The 19,042-nt window shown below is 42.7% G+C and overlaps 1 protein-coding gene across 8 annotated transcripts in view; it reads left to right on the top strand.

Moving 5' to 3' along the window:
* cbfa2t3 (CBFA2/RUNX1 partner transcriptional co-repressor 3) overlaps window positions 1–16,284 on the top strand; it is a 56,447-nt gene extending 40,163 nt beyond the window's left edge. For 2 of the 8 annotated variants that reach the window (XM_054770510.1, XM_054770516.1), the window contains exons 5-12: window positions 229–410; window positions 2,473–2,756; window positions 3,880–3,965; window positions 5,288–5,567; window positions 5,856–5,924; window positions 6,925–6,978; window positions 8,643–8,833; window positions 11,506–16,284. In XM_054770510.1, coding sequence (XP_054626485.1) covers window positions 229–410; window positions 2,473–2,756; window positions 3,880–3,965; window positions 5,288–5,567; window positions 5,856–5,924; window positions 6,925–6,978; window positions 8,643–8,833; window positions 11,506–11,886 — 1,527 coding nt within the window. In that variant the 3' untranslated portion in view covers window positions 11,887–16,284. The remainder of the gene's footprint in view (window positions 1–228; window positions 411–2,472; window positions 2,757–3,879; window positions 3,966–5,287; window positions 5,568–5,855; window positions 5,925–6,924; window positions 6,979–8,642; window positions 8,834–11,505) is intronic. The other 6 variants (XM_054770513.1, XM_054770511.1, XM_054770514.1 and 3 more) reach the window with 6 other exon arrangements.
* Window positions 16,285–19,042: the final 2,758 nt, after the last annotated feature.

Here is a 19,042-nt window from a genome sequence, read left to right as displayed (position 1 = left end):
CGCACAATACACACCTCAGCACATCAGAGAGAGACACATGGCAGAGGAATGTGTCGAGAGATCTGTCTTATCTCATTGTGTCTCTTCATCTATCACTCCCCCTTTTTCACTGCCTTATCTGGCTTTAATTCACTCTCCACTGTACAGCGTCGAGCTCAGTTCTTTCCCTCTCAACACTTTTTTTCCACCTCACATTAATGAATGGTTTTCATTTTTTCTCTACTGCAGGCAAACTTGCCCTTGCTGCAGAGGGAGTTGCTGCACTGTGCCAGGCTGGCCAAGCAGACGCCAGCACAATACCTGGCCCAACACGAGCAGCTTCTCCTGGACGCCAACGCCAGCTCACCCCTCGATTCTTCTGAGATTATGATGGAGATGAATGAACATGGCAAGAGAAGGACCCCTGATAGGTAGCAGCACTCTCTATCACCCATTCAGTCACACATGTCCCCACACAAACAGTGATACAAATGAAGGAAATTAAAGGATTCCAGAGCCTATAAATCTGCAACTCCAGGAGTTGGACGTCTGGGCAACACTGAAAAAGAGCGCTATTGTGGATTATTGAGGCCCATTGTCACCTGGAATGCATTATTCGCTCCTAATAGAGTGTGAATTGACTTTTACTCCCTATTCTTTGCTTTTCTTCAAATTATTGTCTTTCCTCTGCTTCTCACATCCCTGATTTGCTCAATCTCCTTCCTCACTCTTTAACTGCACGACCTGCAGGCTCCCAGCAGCCGTCCATATGTCAGGGATGTGTCCAGATGGCGATGTGCTGACCGTAACACTGAACACATCCTCCGTAGGGTGAGGGGAGGTGGGGTGCTTTGGATGGGACTGTAATCCACACACCTCCGCCTCCCGACCTCTTGCCTTATGCACAGCAGGCCAGGCTTGAGTGAAGTGTGTGGGGGGAGGGGCAGCATGTTCAGGCAGGGGCAGAGCGATCGCTGTGCCAGCTGTTCCTATGATTTGTCAGCGGCCAGATCCAAGGATGTGTATGTGCATTGCCGACACGCTCAAAAGACACACACAGATAACCATGCATACTGACGGTAACGCACATCTACAACCTTGGTCCATGATGCATTCATTGGCCTTTGATCCCCACATGATAAAGAGTGATTTCCATCTGAATGCCTGGCTAGTGCCATCCAGCTAAACAGATTAATATCAACACTCCCATTTCAACTGACCAGATGGCTGGAAAACACAGCATCACGCTCTTTTCCCCATGCACACACTCACTGAAAGAACTTCTACAGTGTCTCTAAACATCTGCCAAACAAACAGTGTTCAGTCCATATTGTCCCTTAAGCTGAAGCTGGGTGGGAGGGAGAGGAATAGTTGCAATTTAAGAGCAGACCGAGGGATATTCAGATTAAACGCTTGAGACGTAGGGTGTACGCTTGAACTTGGCTTTGTTTGATACATATGGCATGCAGCTGTGTGAGCGCTCCGGAGTGCCGCTGTCTCACTGTAACTGAACAACAAGCAGCTCTCCACGGGAATACGCGGCCGTGCGTGCGTGAGTGCGTACGTCTCCACGTGCACACCACCATGTGGGAGTTGTCGAATTTGTAGTTTTCGCACAGTTCAGGTTTACTTGAGCTTAAGCATACAAGCAGCTGCAATCACTGATAAACAAGACCGCTTATGGCAATCTACATTTGGGAGTTGGGAAAACTGATGAACTTGTACAATAAAGCCTGTCTTTGTGCACAAGCACATTCCTTACCAGCTTCAGTAAAGTCTGTGATTCATTTATTTTTCCGCCGGAGACAACATTTGTCTTTGTCCTTGGACTGTCTTAGGTAGGTATACAAAGATAATAATATTTTGTTTTGATAAACACTGTCAGAGAGGCATTCATTGAACAATTTGATTATTGTTGTGTTTGTAGTTGCTACCTTCATTATTATCTTCGGCAGAAGTTTTGATACCATGTCATTAAATTGGTGCGCCTAATGGTTCGGCCTGTGAGTGTACCCACACAAATGTGTTTATGCTTTTATTGGGACAATCTGGTCTTTGTTGGGCCGTGTTTCTGCATTTGGTAGACCTAATAGCATTCTGGATTTGAAGGAGACATGTCCATTTTATGAGGACATCTTTGGTCATGTGGTGAACATAGTAAAAACATAGCCTGGGAAATATTGTCAGAAATATTGTCGCAGCAAACAAACACAGAAATCTGCTTTGTTGTCAGCAATAATACACCATTCCTTCCACAATTCATTGCTACAGCTGAAAAAACACTGAAGGCTTTGGTGTATGGACAATCACGTCAGCTCTCTGTGTTTCATTAACACTGAAGTGTTTTCAATAATGCACAGTAAATAATCCATACTCCCAATTCACACTTTGTAACCAACACTCTGGTTGGTGCACAACAACACAACTTTGAATCAATTAATTCTGCTTGAGTTTTGTGTTTTCATGTTTAAACCCTTCTGTCCTCTCAACCAGGACCAAAGACTCCTCAGAGAGAGATGGCTTGCACCCTGAGCACCTGGCAAAAAGGCCTTGCACCATAAGCCCCAGCCAGCGCTTCAGTCCCAGCACGGGCCTCTCTGCACACCCGCCTCCCAATGGCCTCTCCACACACCCTCCCAATGGCCTGCCCCACCCACCAAACCATCAAATGGCTCCTCAGCACTACCGCTTGGAGGACATGGCACTGGCACACCAATACAGAGACGCTTACAGACATAATGAACACCGAGATGGCCGAGACAGACACCGACAGACAGGTAGAACATTTACTCACTATTCATATGGAACACTACAGATCACTGTATATTATAGTCAAATAGTGTGGGTACATACAAAAGTGGGGCGTCTGTCATGAACAAAGACCAGTTGTCAGTCCACTGTGTTAATCCTCGTGGTAGCTATATAAAGCCCACAGCCTTACATACCCATGCGCTACAACTGTGGCAACCATATATGCCTTCCTTCTGCTTACCCCAAAAAGAAAGAGATGCATTCTCAGCCAAACTGTCCCCCCGGATTAGTTTCAAGCCTATTGTATGGTACTGGCCATTACATGCCAATACAGACATGTACTGTCAAATGAATGGTCTATTGTTTGTTTACTGGATTGCTGAGTCATGATAGATGTTGAGGTGACAGATACAGTATACGATGCAAAATGCACACAATCAAACATACATCCATTGCAATTTATTTTGAACAAACCATTTACTTCCAACATTGTGGAAACAGTTCATGGACAAGTGTCTCAATATTTTTGTCCATATGGGATTGAAGAACTCTTGTGCAAACATCAAAGTCAAACTGACTTCAGTTGCAAGGAGTGTGGGTTCAGTCCCCACTTAGTGACATTGTGAATGCGTGTGTGAATGGTTGTCTGTCTCTATATGTCCCCTGTGATTGACTGGTGACCAGTCCAGGGTATAGTCCGCCTTACACCTGGAGACAGCTGGGATAGGATCCAGCTCACCACGACCCTGAAACAGAGTATGCGGTATAAAATATCTCTAATATATAACCGATATATAACTCTAATATAACTATATATTTCTGTGTCCATACTATATACAGTAGTTCCCTGCTCTTTGCAGGGGTTATGTTCCGAGATCATCCGCGTATAAAAACACAAGTAGTTAGCCCACAAAGATGTCTATTTTTGACACTGGAATCAAGCCTGGGCTACGTTGCTATGTCTCGGTATTGCTGTATGTCACATCAATTTGCTTGAGCTTGACATTCATACCCTTCCTCACACAAGTCAAAGTGGATTTCGCAACAAAAAATATAATTTCGATCAAAATCGGAGGGTGTGAATGCTGAATTGCAAAAATGCGGGGATCCACTGTATATGTGCTTTATATGACCTCTCTTTTGTTACAGCAGTGCATGGAGCCCGCCAAGAGGAAGTGATCGACCACCGTCTAACAGATCGAGAGTGGGCAGAAGAATGGAAGCACCTTGATAATGTATGTACCTGCATGGTTGCCATTTTTAATGCCAATTAGTGATGTGCGATACAACCGATGTCCTTTTTGGTCCGACACTGAGTAAAATTCATTCTGGTATCGGCAATACCCATCCGATACCGATACTTTGTGCAAATATGCTTTTTGTGTCTGCAAAATTTTAAAAGGTAGTGTATTTCTAGTCATAGCATAAAGAATATGAGACATCAGAGTAATTTATTTATATTAAACTCTGACAGAAAAGAACAGAAAAAACTATCTACGATAAAAAAATCGATTTTAGAGGTTCAAGATCTGGTATTGGAAGTATCGATATTTCAGTATCGATCCACACATCACTAATGCCAATGTCATTCACATGCATTCGGTGTGCTGACACCCAACTTCATGAAGGCAGTAGAGCACACACCAGACACATATACAGTACACACTCATGCAGAGAATTACGGCCCCAGATGGAGCTCGCGACCCAGCAGAGAGCAGCTCCAGCTGGGCAGAGCAGCTGAGACAAGAGCTGCAGTCATGGAGAGAACCGGCCAGGCCTGGACCCCTGCCAAATTAGAAACACTTCACTGAAATAAATATAGCTTACTGAGAGGGGATGGAATGGTGGAGTGGAGAGCGAGGAATGAAGGCAGAGCGAGGGAATAACGGAGAAGAAATTTGAATGCGAATAATGGGAAGGCTTGAATGCCGACCATGCTAAGCACATTTAGCGGTGCAGACAGCAGTGGCAATGCTGGGAAGTGTGCATGAAAGTGACATTAGAATGCGAGGTAAAAGACAGAAATGAAAGGCAATCTGTTGAGTTGGCAGCGAATGGAGCAAAAGGGTGGAAGGAATCGGCTCAACTTTTTCATCTGCAGCCCAGCTGTTACATTATGACCGTAATGCTCTTACAAATTTACATTCACTAACTAGCACATGGCCAAGAACTGAGTGAAACACATGCAAATACAGACCTAATACTGTCTATATTGCCCATGACAACAGCTGGAAGTGGAAAATGGACAAAAATGGACAAAAATATATAGAGCTGGTCTCCCATTTGCAGCAATGGACTTTCCACAAGATATTGCAGTGTGTCTGTAGGAATTTTTGGCCTTTCATCCAGAAAAATTTTTAGTGAGATCTCAGTTGTAGTTAATCCAAATCCAGAGATCAGGGCTCTTATGTTCATCCACAACAAACTCATTCCAACGTGCCTTTATGACCCTTGGTGTGTGCGCCTTCCCCCAAACTGTTGGAAGCTTAGGCTTGTCCAAAAAAGATGAGATGCTAGAATGTTCATCTATTAATATTGATGTTTGTGTCTCTTTCAGCTCCTGAACTGTATCATGGACATGGTGGAGAAGACGCGCCGCTCTCTGACTGTGCTGCGGCGCTGCCAGGAGGCCGATCGAGAGGAGATGAACCATTGGATACGACGCTACAGCGACGTTGAGGAGATGAAAAAAGGTGGGAGCAACGGACAGCACTGCCTTCCTCCTCCTCTTCCTCCTACTCCTCACCACAACTCCTCCTCCAACACAGCTAGCAGCAGTGAGACTCTGTCCAAAGGAGCTTCTTCTGCTGCTGAAAGGCAGACAGGCAGACAGACAGGTAGACAATCACACACAGAAAAATACTCATAGCGAGGTAGGGCCCATTTGAAGATGCTGGCAATGAATTCATATTAAGCATAGAAAGAGTGAGGTGGTCCTGACTTGTGTGTTATATTTTACACGTGTGTTATTTCAAGACACACGCTGTATTGACACTAATTAGAAACTAAAGGGTTTAGCTCAGTACCTGATGGAAACTTTTGGGGGGATTTGATTTATAGTATAATGTACAATATAGGTTTGGCCCACATTATTACATTATTGATTAGTTCAATGTGTGTTTCAGAGATCCACAGAGACTTCTTACATAGACCTCCATCGGGATACCTGCCAGAAGAAATCTGGAGAAAAGCTGGTAAGCACCAGTAACCACCAATGCATCGGTTGCCTTTTTCAGTGTCTTTGCAAATAACCTCACACTGACAAAATCGCTTGCATTCACACAAAGACACAATCATACATGCATATACATTTTCAAATGGACATTCAGTTTGTCATCCACAGCCACCAAAGCCTTCTTTCCACCAGGCTGTACAATTTTGTCACTGTAATTTAATAGCCGCGTTCATGGAGGAAACAAAACACTGTTGGATGTTCTCCACTGTTACTACTATGTCACATGCCCCCTCTTTGGAGATCACCATCCAGTCTACACTGATGGAAGCCCTGTTAAAAATCATTGTTTACCGCTCCAAACTGTACCGTGGCAAGATAAATTCAACAGTACCGCTTGGTGGGAATGTGGCCTATACAGAACAGAGACCTTAAAGTCATAAGTCCATGAGGCTGGGAGATTGGAAGCCCACTGCGACATTCTGCCAAAATGCCTTCCACCTGTCACCACTATGAAAGGCCACTGCAGTTAAGATGCAGTGAAAATGCAGTCACCTGGCCTGAGGCAGGCCACAGCAGCACAGTTTGAAGTAACCCAACAAATTCTCTCTATTATCCAAAGAAGCACTATCTCAAGTTCATACCTCCCAATTTATAATTGTGAGTGTTTTCCTAATTTCATTCACAGTCCTCATATCAGTGTGAATACATATCAATAAATTACAGATACATGGCTAGCCTGCAATTGTTAGTACTGAATAGTCTCCGTTTGTAGTCAAACGGATGCAATGTTGCACTTCCCTGGGCTTTTTTCTCCTTACTGCATGTTCAATAAAGCCCATCCCAGAAGTCGTCTGGGTCAGACCTTTTCCCATCCGTGTCAAAATGACTTTGCAGTCATCCTCCTTATACAGTATATAGACCTTGTAGAGCAAAGACGCTGCTGCTGTTAAAATAAAACACTGTGCTGCATTTTCACCAGCAGAAAAAAGCTCTTTTAACTGCAGTTGTTTTTCATACAGGTACTACAAGCATCCCGCTCTCCCCAGCACTAAAGCACCTACAAAACAAGCAGGGTGAGTAACATATCTCACTCACAACATCTTACCCTTGAGTGTGTTTTTGTGTATGAGAGTGTGCAGCCAGGTAGTCTGCCCCTGCGCCTTTTAATTAAAACCAGACACGTACTATTTTCTCTGATCGGGTTCAGCTTGAGAGATTGCGGTGATTTGTGCACGGGGAAAAAAAGAATCTAGTCTGTGAAAAGACTCGGCAAATCCCTGTGGAATCATAACGTTAATATTTCTGCCCCTGTGTTTTTCATTAAGTGCTAATTGCCCCAGCATCTGCTACGCCGTCTTCTTGATAAGAATTAATTAAATTTGTAAACTTATCTTGGTAGTGCATGCGTTAGGCTTGATGGTTGAGCTTGGGATAATGCAGATCGTGTTTGAGTGGAAAGAATAAAGAGGGGAAATGGGAAAAAAACGGAAATAGGAGGAGAAATTGAGACATGTCAGACTTTCTATGTAGGTTAGGGTTAGGGTTGACATGAAGGATACAGGAATCAAAGGATTCTAGCTCATGCAGTCAGACACACCACAAATGCATGACAAAGTGTGTGGAATGGAGCAGTGCGGAGAAGCGACAGCTTCTCTGACAGGATGAACTAAAGTAGGTAGCAGTGGTGAAAACAGCTAAACCTCCTATTATGTGTGGCTTGGATGCACCTGGCAAGCACCTTTTGAGTGTTAGTGTGTGTGTAGGATGGAGAAAGTAAATGTAATATTTAAACAGCTTTTAATCATTGCAAATATATTCCATATTACAAGATATGAATCTCTCATTCTTGTAATCACAGTCGCATGGACTTGATTTGCATATTAATCAATAAAGTGTGCATTTGGCAGCCATATTTCCCAAAGAGCGGAAAGCCTTATGAAAATTCTGGCACTATATTTCTTGGGTAATATCAATTAAAGATGTAGAAATGTACCACGCCTTCCTCTTACATAGCGATGACGGATGGAAGTTTCTATTTCAGGCTGGGACTGTAATAGTAGATATTCGAGGGACAAAAGGGAACATGGAGTGTGTCTGTGGGATTTAATCATTTACATCCTAGTTCATCACAAATGTGTTGAGGTCAGGAATCTTTGTGGGCAAATCAGGTTTTCAACAACCTCATGTAACCACAAGCCGAAAAAGGCATCCGCCAAACTAGCCCATCACCAGATTGATTAATAGATTGATTAAGTGGAATCTCGTAATGCTTGTGCCCTTATATTTTACCAGCTTGCTGTAAAAAAAAAAAAAAAGAATGCCTCCTCGCATGTCCAAAAAATACTACATTTTTGGAAGATTGTAGTGAAGATAAACATCGTGAACACATTGGAGTTTATTCAGGTTGCTTAGTGGCTGAGGATTTGTTACTGAACCATCCAGATGACAGAAGGACAATCACACAGAAAAGGGAATCCCATGATGGTGGATGAACAACCAAGCTGGTGACAAAACTTTGCAGGCATCTGCTGTTCTCCACTCTGTCCAGATTGTGTTGGAATTCATCACTGAAGTCTGGCTGCTTCCCATTTCTGGCATAAACTTTTAAATCTTGGATGGCGTACATCTGTTCGCCAAGATACAACAAAAAAGCAGCTTAAAGAGCTTCAATAAATGATGACGGATCAGGGGGAGGCACTAACACTTCCCTTTTTCTCCCTCTCTCGCTCCTTCTCAGAAGAAGCCGTGAATGAAGTGAAGCGACAGGCGATGTCGGAGCTACAGAAGGCGGTGTCAGATGCTGAGAGGAAAGCTCATGAGATGATTTCAGCAGAACGCTCGAAAATGGAGAGGGCGCTGGCTGAGGCCAAGAGACAAGCCTCTGAGGATGCATTAACTGTCATCAACCAACAGGAGGACTCCAGTGAAGTGAGTATCACAGACAACCACACCTTCAGTTTTGCTGCATTCCAGAACACTGGGACATCGCACATCAGTTAAAATATTCTAAGAGGTATCATACTTATCTGTGCTTGTCCTGCACTGAAAATCATTGTGGAGATCTGTCGCTATAGCTCCCTTGAGTAAAAATATTCAGCAATATGTACACCCCACCGTAGCAGCCTTGAGTTGTTTTACTACGGGTTATGAATTTTGTGTTTTAGGTTTGATTTCATAGTATTAGATATGAAAAGGCAGGCCTATGAGTGAACCCCAAAGTCCAGTCAGTCGGAATTTACTTTCACAAGACATGTAAACTAGTTTCAATTTCACGACTCTGCATCTATAAACAACCGACAGCAGACGTTCATCTTAGCTGCTCCTCGCCACACGCACACCCTCACAACGAAGTTTCATGCAACTGATTAAAACCATGGAATTTCATCAATCATACATAATGCACGTTTGGTTAGAACAAACCTTTCTTTGAAAACAACATAGCAAGCATTTGGCTACCTACCTTTAGCTTGTTTCTCTTGTGGCAGCTTGATGTTTTTCTTAGTGTGAGTCATTCAGCTCAGAACACTTACCAACGAGTCTGTTGCAATAGGCTGCAATAGCAACCTTGACCATTCACGAGTCCTACTAGGTGGAATCAATCATCTTGCATTCTTGCAAGGTGGGTGTCGAGCGTCTCAGACAGTCTTATTTCGATTAAAGGTGCTATCCCTCCTTCAAATGGCTTCAAATTACACGTTTTTCCACCCAAAAAATATAAGAACACCACCACTGTCTAGCATTTGTTAACAACAGAGGTTTCAGAGAACAGATTGGGTCAAAAAATTATATATTCTTCACAATTGTCTTTCAGCCCAAAAAGGGGGAGTGGCTCGGCTCGTGCAAAGGCACATGGCCGGCACGTGCTTGCACATTCACATACATGCAGTCTCTGACCCTATGTTCACGCTGTACTTTGTTTTTTTGTTAAAATTTGATCCTTTTTATGTAGTCGTTCACATTACCAAAAAAATGAGGATTGTATTAGTTTGTAATGTGAATGTAATGCATCGTTCATGTGACGCACATGCGCACGGAAACACCACATCACATGTGGTGCCGTGTCTTTATGGAAGTAAACATTGCCCCAACTTGTAGTCTCCCTGGCACATTTGTAACAATTTCAAGAATTTTGTGCAAGTGAAGGCAAAATTTTCTTGACAAAATTATTGAGTGTAGCAGATTAAGAAGATCCAGGGCAAGACTTTTGGCGCCAGCAGTTTGCGACATTTGTTCCGAGGAGCGTATGGGTGGATGTCAGAGCCAGGAGTGGTGGGACATTGACCTGAGCTGCTTCAGTCACACCGATTTTTAAACTATTTCAAATGACAAAAATAAACTTCCCTTCATCCATAAGTGCCTTTCCCCAACTCACGCGCGGCAAGATGACGTACAGGTCGGATATACACGACCCGAATGTGCAGACTGCAGTAGCATCGGATCCATATCGGATTTATATCCACATATGTAAGGCTACGTTCATACTGCAGGTCAATTCTGATTTTTTTGCTCACATGACACCTGTATATGATTTTTTTCATGTCATTGTGAACAGTACAATTCGTATTTTTTCAAATGCGATTAAGGCCTTCTTGGTATAAAGATATAAATCCGAATATGTATCCGATCTGCTGCCGTCTCAATGGTTGGTTCGCATATATCCAACCTATACGTCATCAAAAGACGTGGTTTAACCGTGCGAGAATTGGATAAAGATACTCACTGATGTAGGCAAAAGTTCTTCTCATCCGAAAATTATTTTTAAAAAGTCTCAGTGAAACCACTCACCCACACGCAATTCGGAAGAAACGTCGCAGCAAGTTCTCCACAAACTGCCACAGCCCCAAATTCTTGCCCTCTTTCTTCTTAATCTCCATTCCTGAATCATTTGGTTAAGAAAATATCGGCTCCTGTTGCACAAAATTCTTGATATTGCCACAAACGTGTTAAGGAGAGTACACACCGCAGCAATCATTACTTCAATATAGCCAGAGAAGCTCCCGACAATTCGCACTCATGGCTGATAGAGTACGCTCGAACTCTAGCCCCCCCATTGCAGTACCTTATCATGACAGAGAGCAACCTTAAAGCAACCATGTTATTGAACTTTCACAGCAAAAATTATTTTCTCTTAACATTTATGACGTCGGTTTTTATCAGTAACATGTTTAAATATTATTATGCTCGGGGCCATGGTACACCATTCCAATTTTCCCCTTCACTTTGACGCCCCTGCCAGCAGCAGCTCCCATAATTTGCGCAAGTTTCTGACTGGTTCTACTGCTACATGCAGCTGACAGCTCTTGGCACTTGGCTAGTTGCACCATCACCATGTTGCCGTCATCATTGTAGAAACAGTCCAGTTGTTTGTGTAATAAAGTCAGACAGACCCAGATGGTAGGAGCAGGGTGCCAGACTGAGGCCGTTCCAGAGCAGATGACCACCACCTGCTGGTGACTCAAACCAGAGCAGACTTAAAATGGATTCACCATGTAAAGAGGTTTAGGAGAAGAGCCATAAATCAAGTGACAAACAAACATAACTGTGTCATGAACCAAGAGACTTATTTTTATCAACCGTCTGTCTTCCCACTGTCTCACCAGAGCTGCTGGAACTGTGGGAGAAAAGCCAGCGAAACGTGCAGCGGGTGCAACACAGCTCGCTACTGCGGCTCATTCTGCCAACACAAAGACTGGGAGAGGCACCACCATGTCTGTGGTCAAGGCCTGCAGGGGATGCCAGGGGGCAGCAGCGTCCCTCTTGGCACTCCCTCCTCATCCTCGGCGTTGTCCAGCGCACCCCCCACCCACTCAGAGAGTACCCCCCCGGGTCCGCTGTCGCTGGCGGGCCAGAGCGGTATTGCAGGCGGGGCGGGCAGTGGTAGTGGGAGCATGTCGGCCAGCCCCAAGGAGAGCAGTTCAAGCAGTGCCTCGCGCTCCACCACTCCAGCCACACCCGCCCTACTGGATGCCACATCTCGCTGACGTCTGACCCCTGACCCGTACCTGCGCTCTGATGTGACAGTGGCCACCATCCACACAAAACCAAACTTCACTGCACATTGACCCCTTTCCTCCTCCTACATTGCAGTTCTTGTTCAGTTCCACTTCAGTCGTTTTCTAACCATCAGATTAAAAAAAAAAAAACTGGTTACCCTCCCCCCAAAATATATCTCTATGTCTTTCTCAACAATACACACAGTGGCATTCAGTGTAGTGTAAATGTTGAAAAGCACAGCGATAAGTGACAGAAACATATCAACGTGTTTGCTGAGAACTTACTTGCAGACTTGACTAAGATGAAGCACGGTCAATTAAGATAAGAGCTGTGGTAAGGGAGAAGACAAGACCAATTAGCACTTCAATTTCCTTTTAATTTAGCACCAATGATAACAGTAGCCAGCCCTGTTATGTGCACTATCACCCTGGTTTTTCTCCAGTGTCCAAATGCTAACGAGCAAAGGATAATTAACTTTTCGTTGAAATAGGATGAGCAAAGGGGAAAAATTTACTCCTCGGAAACGCAACTTAGTATTTATTAAACATTTCTTTTTGGCTTTAAGGGAAAACAAAGACAAGTCCAAATATTCTAAATAAGAGACAACAATGTGATGATTCTGATGTCGTGAAATGAAGTTTTAAACTGCTAACTACCTTGCTAGCGAGCCAAGAAAAATCTACGCCGGACTCACCTCTCTGAACCATTGTGAACCCAAATGAATTTAAAGATGAAAAAAACAACACGATCCAAACCTTTGTATTACACTGCCAAAGTGAGTAAGCGATAAAGAGAAGCACTCATAACCAAACGCAAAGCAACATCACCTCCTCAGCAGATAAGGCAGGCCGAGAGAGAGAGAGCCAGGCTCTGATGTGCAGCCGCCTTCTGCACTGCGGACGAGACTTCAGCAATCCTTCAGTGATGGCCCAGACTAGTGAACACATGGACAATGCTGTGAAGGACTTGGTGAAATGGACCGAGGCCTCACCAAAATGAGATTTGTGTGAGAGTGGGAATGGAAAAGCTACACAGACTCAACAGAGACAAAGTTACACACACATTTTAATGTAGCTACCAAATCCTCAAACTTTGTTGGAGCAATCGCATACATCAGAAACACATGAGAGCGTTGGGTTTTTTTTTTAAAGCTCTAATGGTTAGGTGATATTTACCTTTACATTCACACACATTTTCCAAAGCACGATGAACAGATGATGGAGCCAAGAGAAGGGCGGTGCAGACTCTCCTCTCTTTCTACCTCCCTTCGCCCCACACCCTCCTTCTACGCTCTGGCTCGACTACTTGACTCTCGTCCGTCCCTCCCCCAGCTCCCAGCCTGCTTTCGGACAAAACATCAGAGCAGGACAGCGCGGAAAAGGGATCTAACCTGCTTGTAGATATTGCTCCTCTTTTCTTTTTTCAATAATGTCTATTGTCGCTGATGTCCACATGTGCTGCCCTTGTGTATATCCACAAACTGAATTGTTTTTTGTTACCATTCATTTTCCCCATTGTCATTTGGGCTTAGCAGTGGTGTCCGAGCAAGGACGCTTGTCTACGACTGAAAGCCCCGCATTGTACTCATTGTTTGATTTGTTGTATCTGTATTGATGAGATGAAACCCCTCTTGTAGAATATTTTGTATTGCTCGCATTGTAAGACAGTGAGAGGACGGAGGTGCAATATGAAGAGAATTCAGCTACTGAATGGAACCTCAGCAACTGCCCATAGGGTGTCATATAATATAGATACATATAAATATATTTAAAGTAACATCAGTAACTTAATGTGAATGTACATAGTATTTAAAGAGGTCCAAAAAATGTGTTTGCCAAATAACAGAAACCTTTAAACTTTAATGTCCAGAATATGATTTTCTCACAGTTCATTTGTTTCTCCAATTGCTCTTTTTTGTTAAGGCAATTCAAACACTTTTCATTTACATTAAATCCAAGAGTCACGTGACACTCTGTTGAGTAGATAGTACATTCAAACAGATCAAGGATGCATGAACTGCATGACTTCCAGGACTAACTGAATTAGGCTTTAACAAATGAATATTTTCAGTATAACGCACTTCCTTCACACCTGTTCTGGTCAATCTTGCATCGGAGGGGACTCAATTCATATAGTTCAAACCAAATTTAGGTCTAATTGAGACCTAAAAAAAAAAAAAAACATTACGGCTCATTTAGCAAAGTTCCTCTGTGTAATTTTCTCTTCATCACTGTTTAGGTATGTTTGGTTCCTCTAGCTGCAGGATCATCTTTCATGGTGGGATTGAACAATTAGCCAGTATTAAGCTAAGGTAAGGCCAACATCAGAGTTTCATTTGACTCTCATGCGTTTTAGATAATTATCTTGCCTTTACTGATTTTTTGCTAAGATAAAAATGGGTCAGCCCTGAGGGTCGCTTATTGCCTTGTTCCGTGCAGCATTCCCTTGGCTGATTAGCAGCCTTGGGTTTTCCTGAGTGGAAAAAGGGCCATGTGGCCACGTTCAAGTAAATTTTGTCTCCTAAACACCTGAGCCAAACCCACAGTGAGTTACATTATAGGACTTCAAGCTATCAACAGATGGCTGTAGTGAAACGTTATATCTGAGGCATACAACGCAAATAAGCTGCCCTGCATCTCTGTGTAACATTTTTGTATTGGTGACAAAAGAGCCTCCGTGATGTGGTGTTGACTTTTTACTACACTAAACCACTCTTCGATCGCTACCTCCTGAGACCATACAGCTAATCACCAGGAGAGCTTGACCTGGACTTTGAAAAGATGGGCTGCAGAGCAGACATGGAAGTGCACATCCACACCTTCTTTGGCTATTGAAAGGCCTTGCCATTATACTTGATTCCATCAGATGTCTCACAAACAGTCAAACATATCACTGAACACAACATTGACGACAACACGCCATTTGTTATCCAAAACCAATAAAAGCGCAGACCAAAGTACTCCTGCATTGCCATAAGCGGCTTTGACCTGATGTGATGACGAACCAGATAGGATAAAGTTAGAGCTTCACTCCAGTTAACCAAAGTGAACTGATATACAAACAGTCAGAAAAGAAGAGCCAGCTGAGTTTTAAGCGTGCACAACCCATTCAAGAGCAACCAAAATGCGAGTTGTGCACATTCTAAATAGAAGAAGCATCTCCTTTGCAAAGCCTTCTGGTTGTGTATTCTCGCAGTTACAAAGCCATGCAGAGATAAAATGAATGCATGATGTTTTTCCCGTGTGAGTGGAGGAGTGTGTTTTTGTAAAATGCTTAGTTTTTTCCACGTCGCTGTACTTGAAATCCTCCGAGCTTTAATGAAACATCCCAGGCAGATGACTGACAGAGATTCACAATGTGTAGCAACAGCTTTCTGGTTTAAAATGCTGTGTTTGTGAACAATATCTTCATCAAAACAACAATATGATGGCAGCTCTTTTCAAGCTTTGTTAGCTGTGCACCCTTGTCTGCATGCGTGGAAGCCCTCAAAGAAACAAAACCAAACCCAACAGACCACATATACATGACCAAAATACAACCAAAAGCTATTTCACTTCAATTCTACCTGAGGTAATGTTTTAGTTCAAGCATTAATAGAGAGTTTGGGAATTTGCCGTGGGGTGTGAAGCTAGATTCACACAAAAATGGCAGACCTGAAGTCTAACTGTACTTTTTTGTGTCCATGCTTACGTCAGGAGATTTGTATTGCAATGTCATATACTTTTCTCTGCACTCTGTGAAGATAGATGGGCTCTGCTTTTGTGAAATACCATCCTAGGCTCTCCACTTGACATCAGTCACTATTCAACTATGTACTTGACAAAAAGCATGTTTAGGAAAGATGCATTTTAGCAGGTTGCCATTTGTAGCATCCTATACCCCAAACCGTATCTTTACCAATGACATTTCAAGGCTCATCCAAAGTGATGATGCATCCTTCCTGTGACACAGGCGCTGATGAATAGCGAGAGTCGCAAGCGGATACCGCACTTGCGTACCCAAAAAAAGCCGTGGCTCAGGATGGTACTCTTTTTACCTTTACATAAACTGAAAACAAGGGTGTGTTTTTGTTTTTTTTTTCTTCTTGTGTAGGGAAGCATTCTATACTGTATTGTGCAATACATTATGACAGAGAAAACATGTTTCTGTAGGGAAGGTTGACTGAAAATCTGAAAATCTTTCTTTTATTTCTCTCTCTTCAAAAGTTCCTGTTGCCGTTTTTTAGATGAAGTAAACTGTGCCAGAGGAATTAAATTCTGATTTGTATTTATTTCTTGCATGCTTTCCTTCCTGTTGCTAATACCGCTCTTTAACTGTTCGCTCTGTTGGATGTGTGAAGCTGTAAAACATTCTAATTCAGGTTATTGTCTGTGTTGAACAATGTAACTGTGTAATTAAAATATGAAATGAAATATGCTTGTGCAGCTTTTCTTTACAAGCCTAGAAAAACACTGAAATCACTCACAAAGTTTTTTTTAGAAAAAGTCAAAATGAGTACTGTCAAGAGATTTTTTAAAATTGACAGCTTAATTAATTTAGATCCGTAATTAATTGATTAAATTAATATCTTTTTTAATCTCGCCTAAATATTGCTGAGGTATTTTCATTTAAATTGATTGCGTTATTGTGGCAGATCAAAAGACTGATATACACTCCTGATCAAAATCTTAAGACCAGTTGAAAAATTGCATGCATTTTGCACTGGTGGGTCTTAGGAAGGTTCTAAGTAGAGGTTCAAAATGCAAAAAGAAGAAACGGGAGTGAGACAAAAACAACCAATACAACCAATAAAGTTATATAGGCTGTTCATAAGCTGATCAAAAGTTGAAGAACATAGCCTTTAAAAGCCAAAATCTTGGCAAAAATGTTTGAACACTGTCATTACCTTTTAATAAGCAGAAAAAACGCTCTCTTTTTCAGCACGGTGGGATTGTTGAGCTGCATAAGAAAGGCCTTTCGCAGCGCTGAGGTTGGGCGTAGTAAGACAGTCATTTTAAACTTCTTAAAAGATCCTGAGGGTTATGAAACTAAAAAGTCAAGTGGTAGACCCAAAAAAAGGTCACCGTCCCTGAGCCGGATGATCCAATTGGCTGTCCATCAAGACATGGGACGATCCTCGGCCCAAATGAAAGTTGTCACTGGTGCGGTCCGATAACCATCAGGCGCCATCTGTGAGAGAAAGGTATTAAGAACAAAAAACGCCTTCAAAGGCTTATTCTCCTTCAACGCCACAAAACGAGTGAATGAAAAAATGTGGAGATGTTGCAGGGGGCATCCCTCATGACGGAAGGCCCTTGTCTGTGTGGTAATGACTGGCTTTTTCAACAGGACGATGCTGCAGTTCACAATGCCCGCCTGACAAAGCACTTCTTCCAGAGGAATAAGCTCACTCTTTTGGACCAGCTTGCGTGTTTCCCTGATATAAATCCAGTTGAGAACATTTGAGGATGGATGGCAAGGGAAGTTTACAAAAATGGGCATCAGTTCCAGACAGTAGATGTCCTCCGTGAAGCATCCTAACCGCCTGGAGCAACATTCCCACCAGGCTCCTGGAAACACCAAGCATCAAGCATGCCTAAACCAATTTTTGAGGTGATGAACAAGAATGGCGCACCTACTCATTAAACTGTCTGTACTCACTCATCATCCAACTTTGTTCCTGTCAGCTACTAATCTTTTCATCAGTTATTATTATATTTATTCTTATTTATTATGACTGTTATATAATTTATTCACAATGATTATAAACCTTGACTCCTATAGTACCATTGGGCTCACATAAGCTTTGCTTTTTCCTACTCCTTTTTGGACATGTGGAACTGTGAATTGTACTATGTGATGTAGTCCAATGTAACTTGCATGCATGTTCGAAAGCTCATTTCGAAGCTCTCCTTAGAACCACCTAAGATCCAACAGTGCAAAATGTAAATTCTTGCAATTTCTTGCGAAAACGTTTTCAATTTTTCAAAAGCGTTTTTATTAAGTAATTTATTGTTTTTAACAGACTTGAACAGATGCAGTCCTAGCTATTTACATTCTGCTGTATTTGAGACTAGACCTAAGTGCTGGCTGCAACTTTCTTTTTCGAACACCATAGGGGAATATAAAAAAACAGTAAGAACATTTTTCGGAGCAATAAAAGTCTTAAACACTGAATCAGCTGAGGTCCAGTGATTTCCGGTTATAGCAACAAAGTTGCAACTCTCACATGTGCCTCCATTTTGATGTCTCCTTTCCGCAACTCATCGCTCCTCACCTTGCCCTCCCACCTACAATGGGAGCCTATCGCTGATGCTAAACCAGTGGTTCTCAATTATTTTCCGTCATGCCCCCACTGGGGGACAGAAACGTTTTCGGTGCCCTCTTGATTTGAAATACTATAGAGAAACCGGCAATATCTATTTATTTATCTGTACCATACAGACTGAACTCGAAACTGAAACCAGCAAATACAGTACAACAAAATGGAGAGCGGTGAAGCGTACAAGCATATTCAAGAGCATGCTGAGCACTACAAATGCATACAGGTTGGCAGGTCTGCACTAATACTGAAAGTCCTCCCTGCCTCTCACGCCCCCCCGAGAGTTCACCGCGCCCCCCCCAAGGGGGTGGCCCGCCCCACTATTTGAGAAGCACTGTGCTAAACAAACCCAAACACAATCACAGCCAATCAATGTCCACTTCAGGGTGTAATTGACCTTTGCTTTCCACACTCAACAACTCAAGCACAAGAAGCCCAATGCATAAAAATGGATTTCATAAAAAGGCAACTCGTATATAGAAACAGTAAAGTGACAGATGAAAGATTAATTCATTAATTACATGAATGCTTTAATTTGACACCCCTTCTAAAAATGGTTTGCACAAATAGGCTCAAACCATGTTCAGAGGAAATTAATATTGACAGGGTGTCATGTTTTGCTATGATTTCGTGTAGTGCTACACCAGGTTGCAAGGACATGGTGGTATGTTGGTTCAATAAAGTATTTAATTAACAAAACAAAAGCTCACACGGAGTGGCATGACACAAAAAAATGTTACTTACCAAAATGACAAGGAAGGTTAGGAGCTACAGCAAAGGCTAATGTAAAACTCATCATGAGAAGTGAAAACAGGAACGTGCAAGAAAAGGGCACTCGGGGG

The sequence above is a fragment of the Dunckerocampus dactyliophorus genome, chromosome 3 (assembly GCF_027744805.1).
Source record: "Dunckerocampus dactyliophorus isolate RoL2022-P2 chromosome 3, RoL_Ddac_1.1, whole genome shotgun sequence".
NCBI lineage: Eukaryota > Metazoa > Chordata > Actinopteri > Syngnathiformes > Syngnathidae > Dunckerocampus > Dunckerocampus dactyliophorus.
This window is presented reverse-complemented; position numbering and strand designations above follow the sequence as displayed.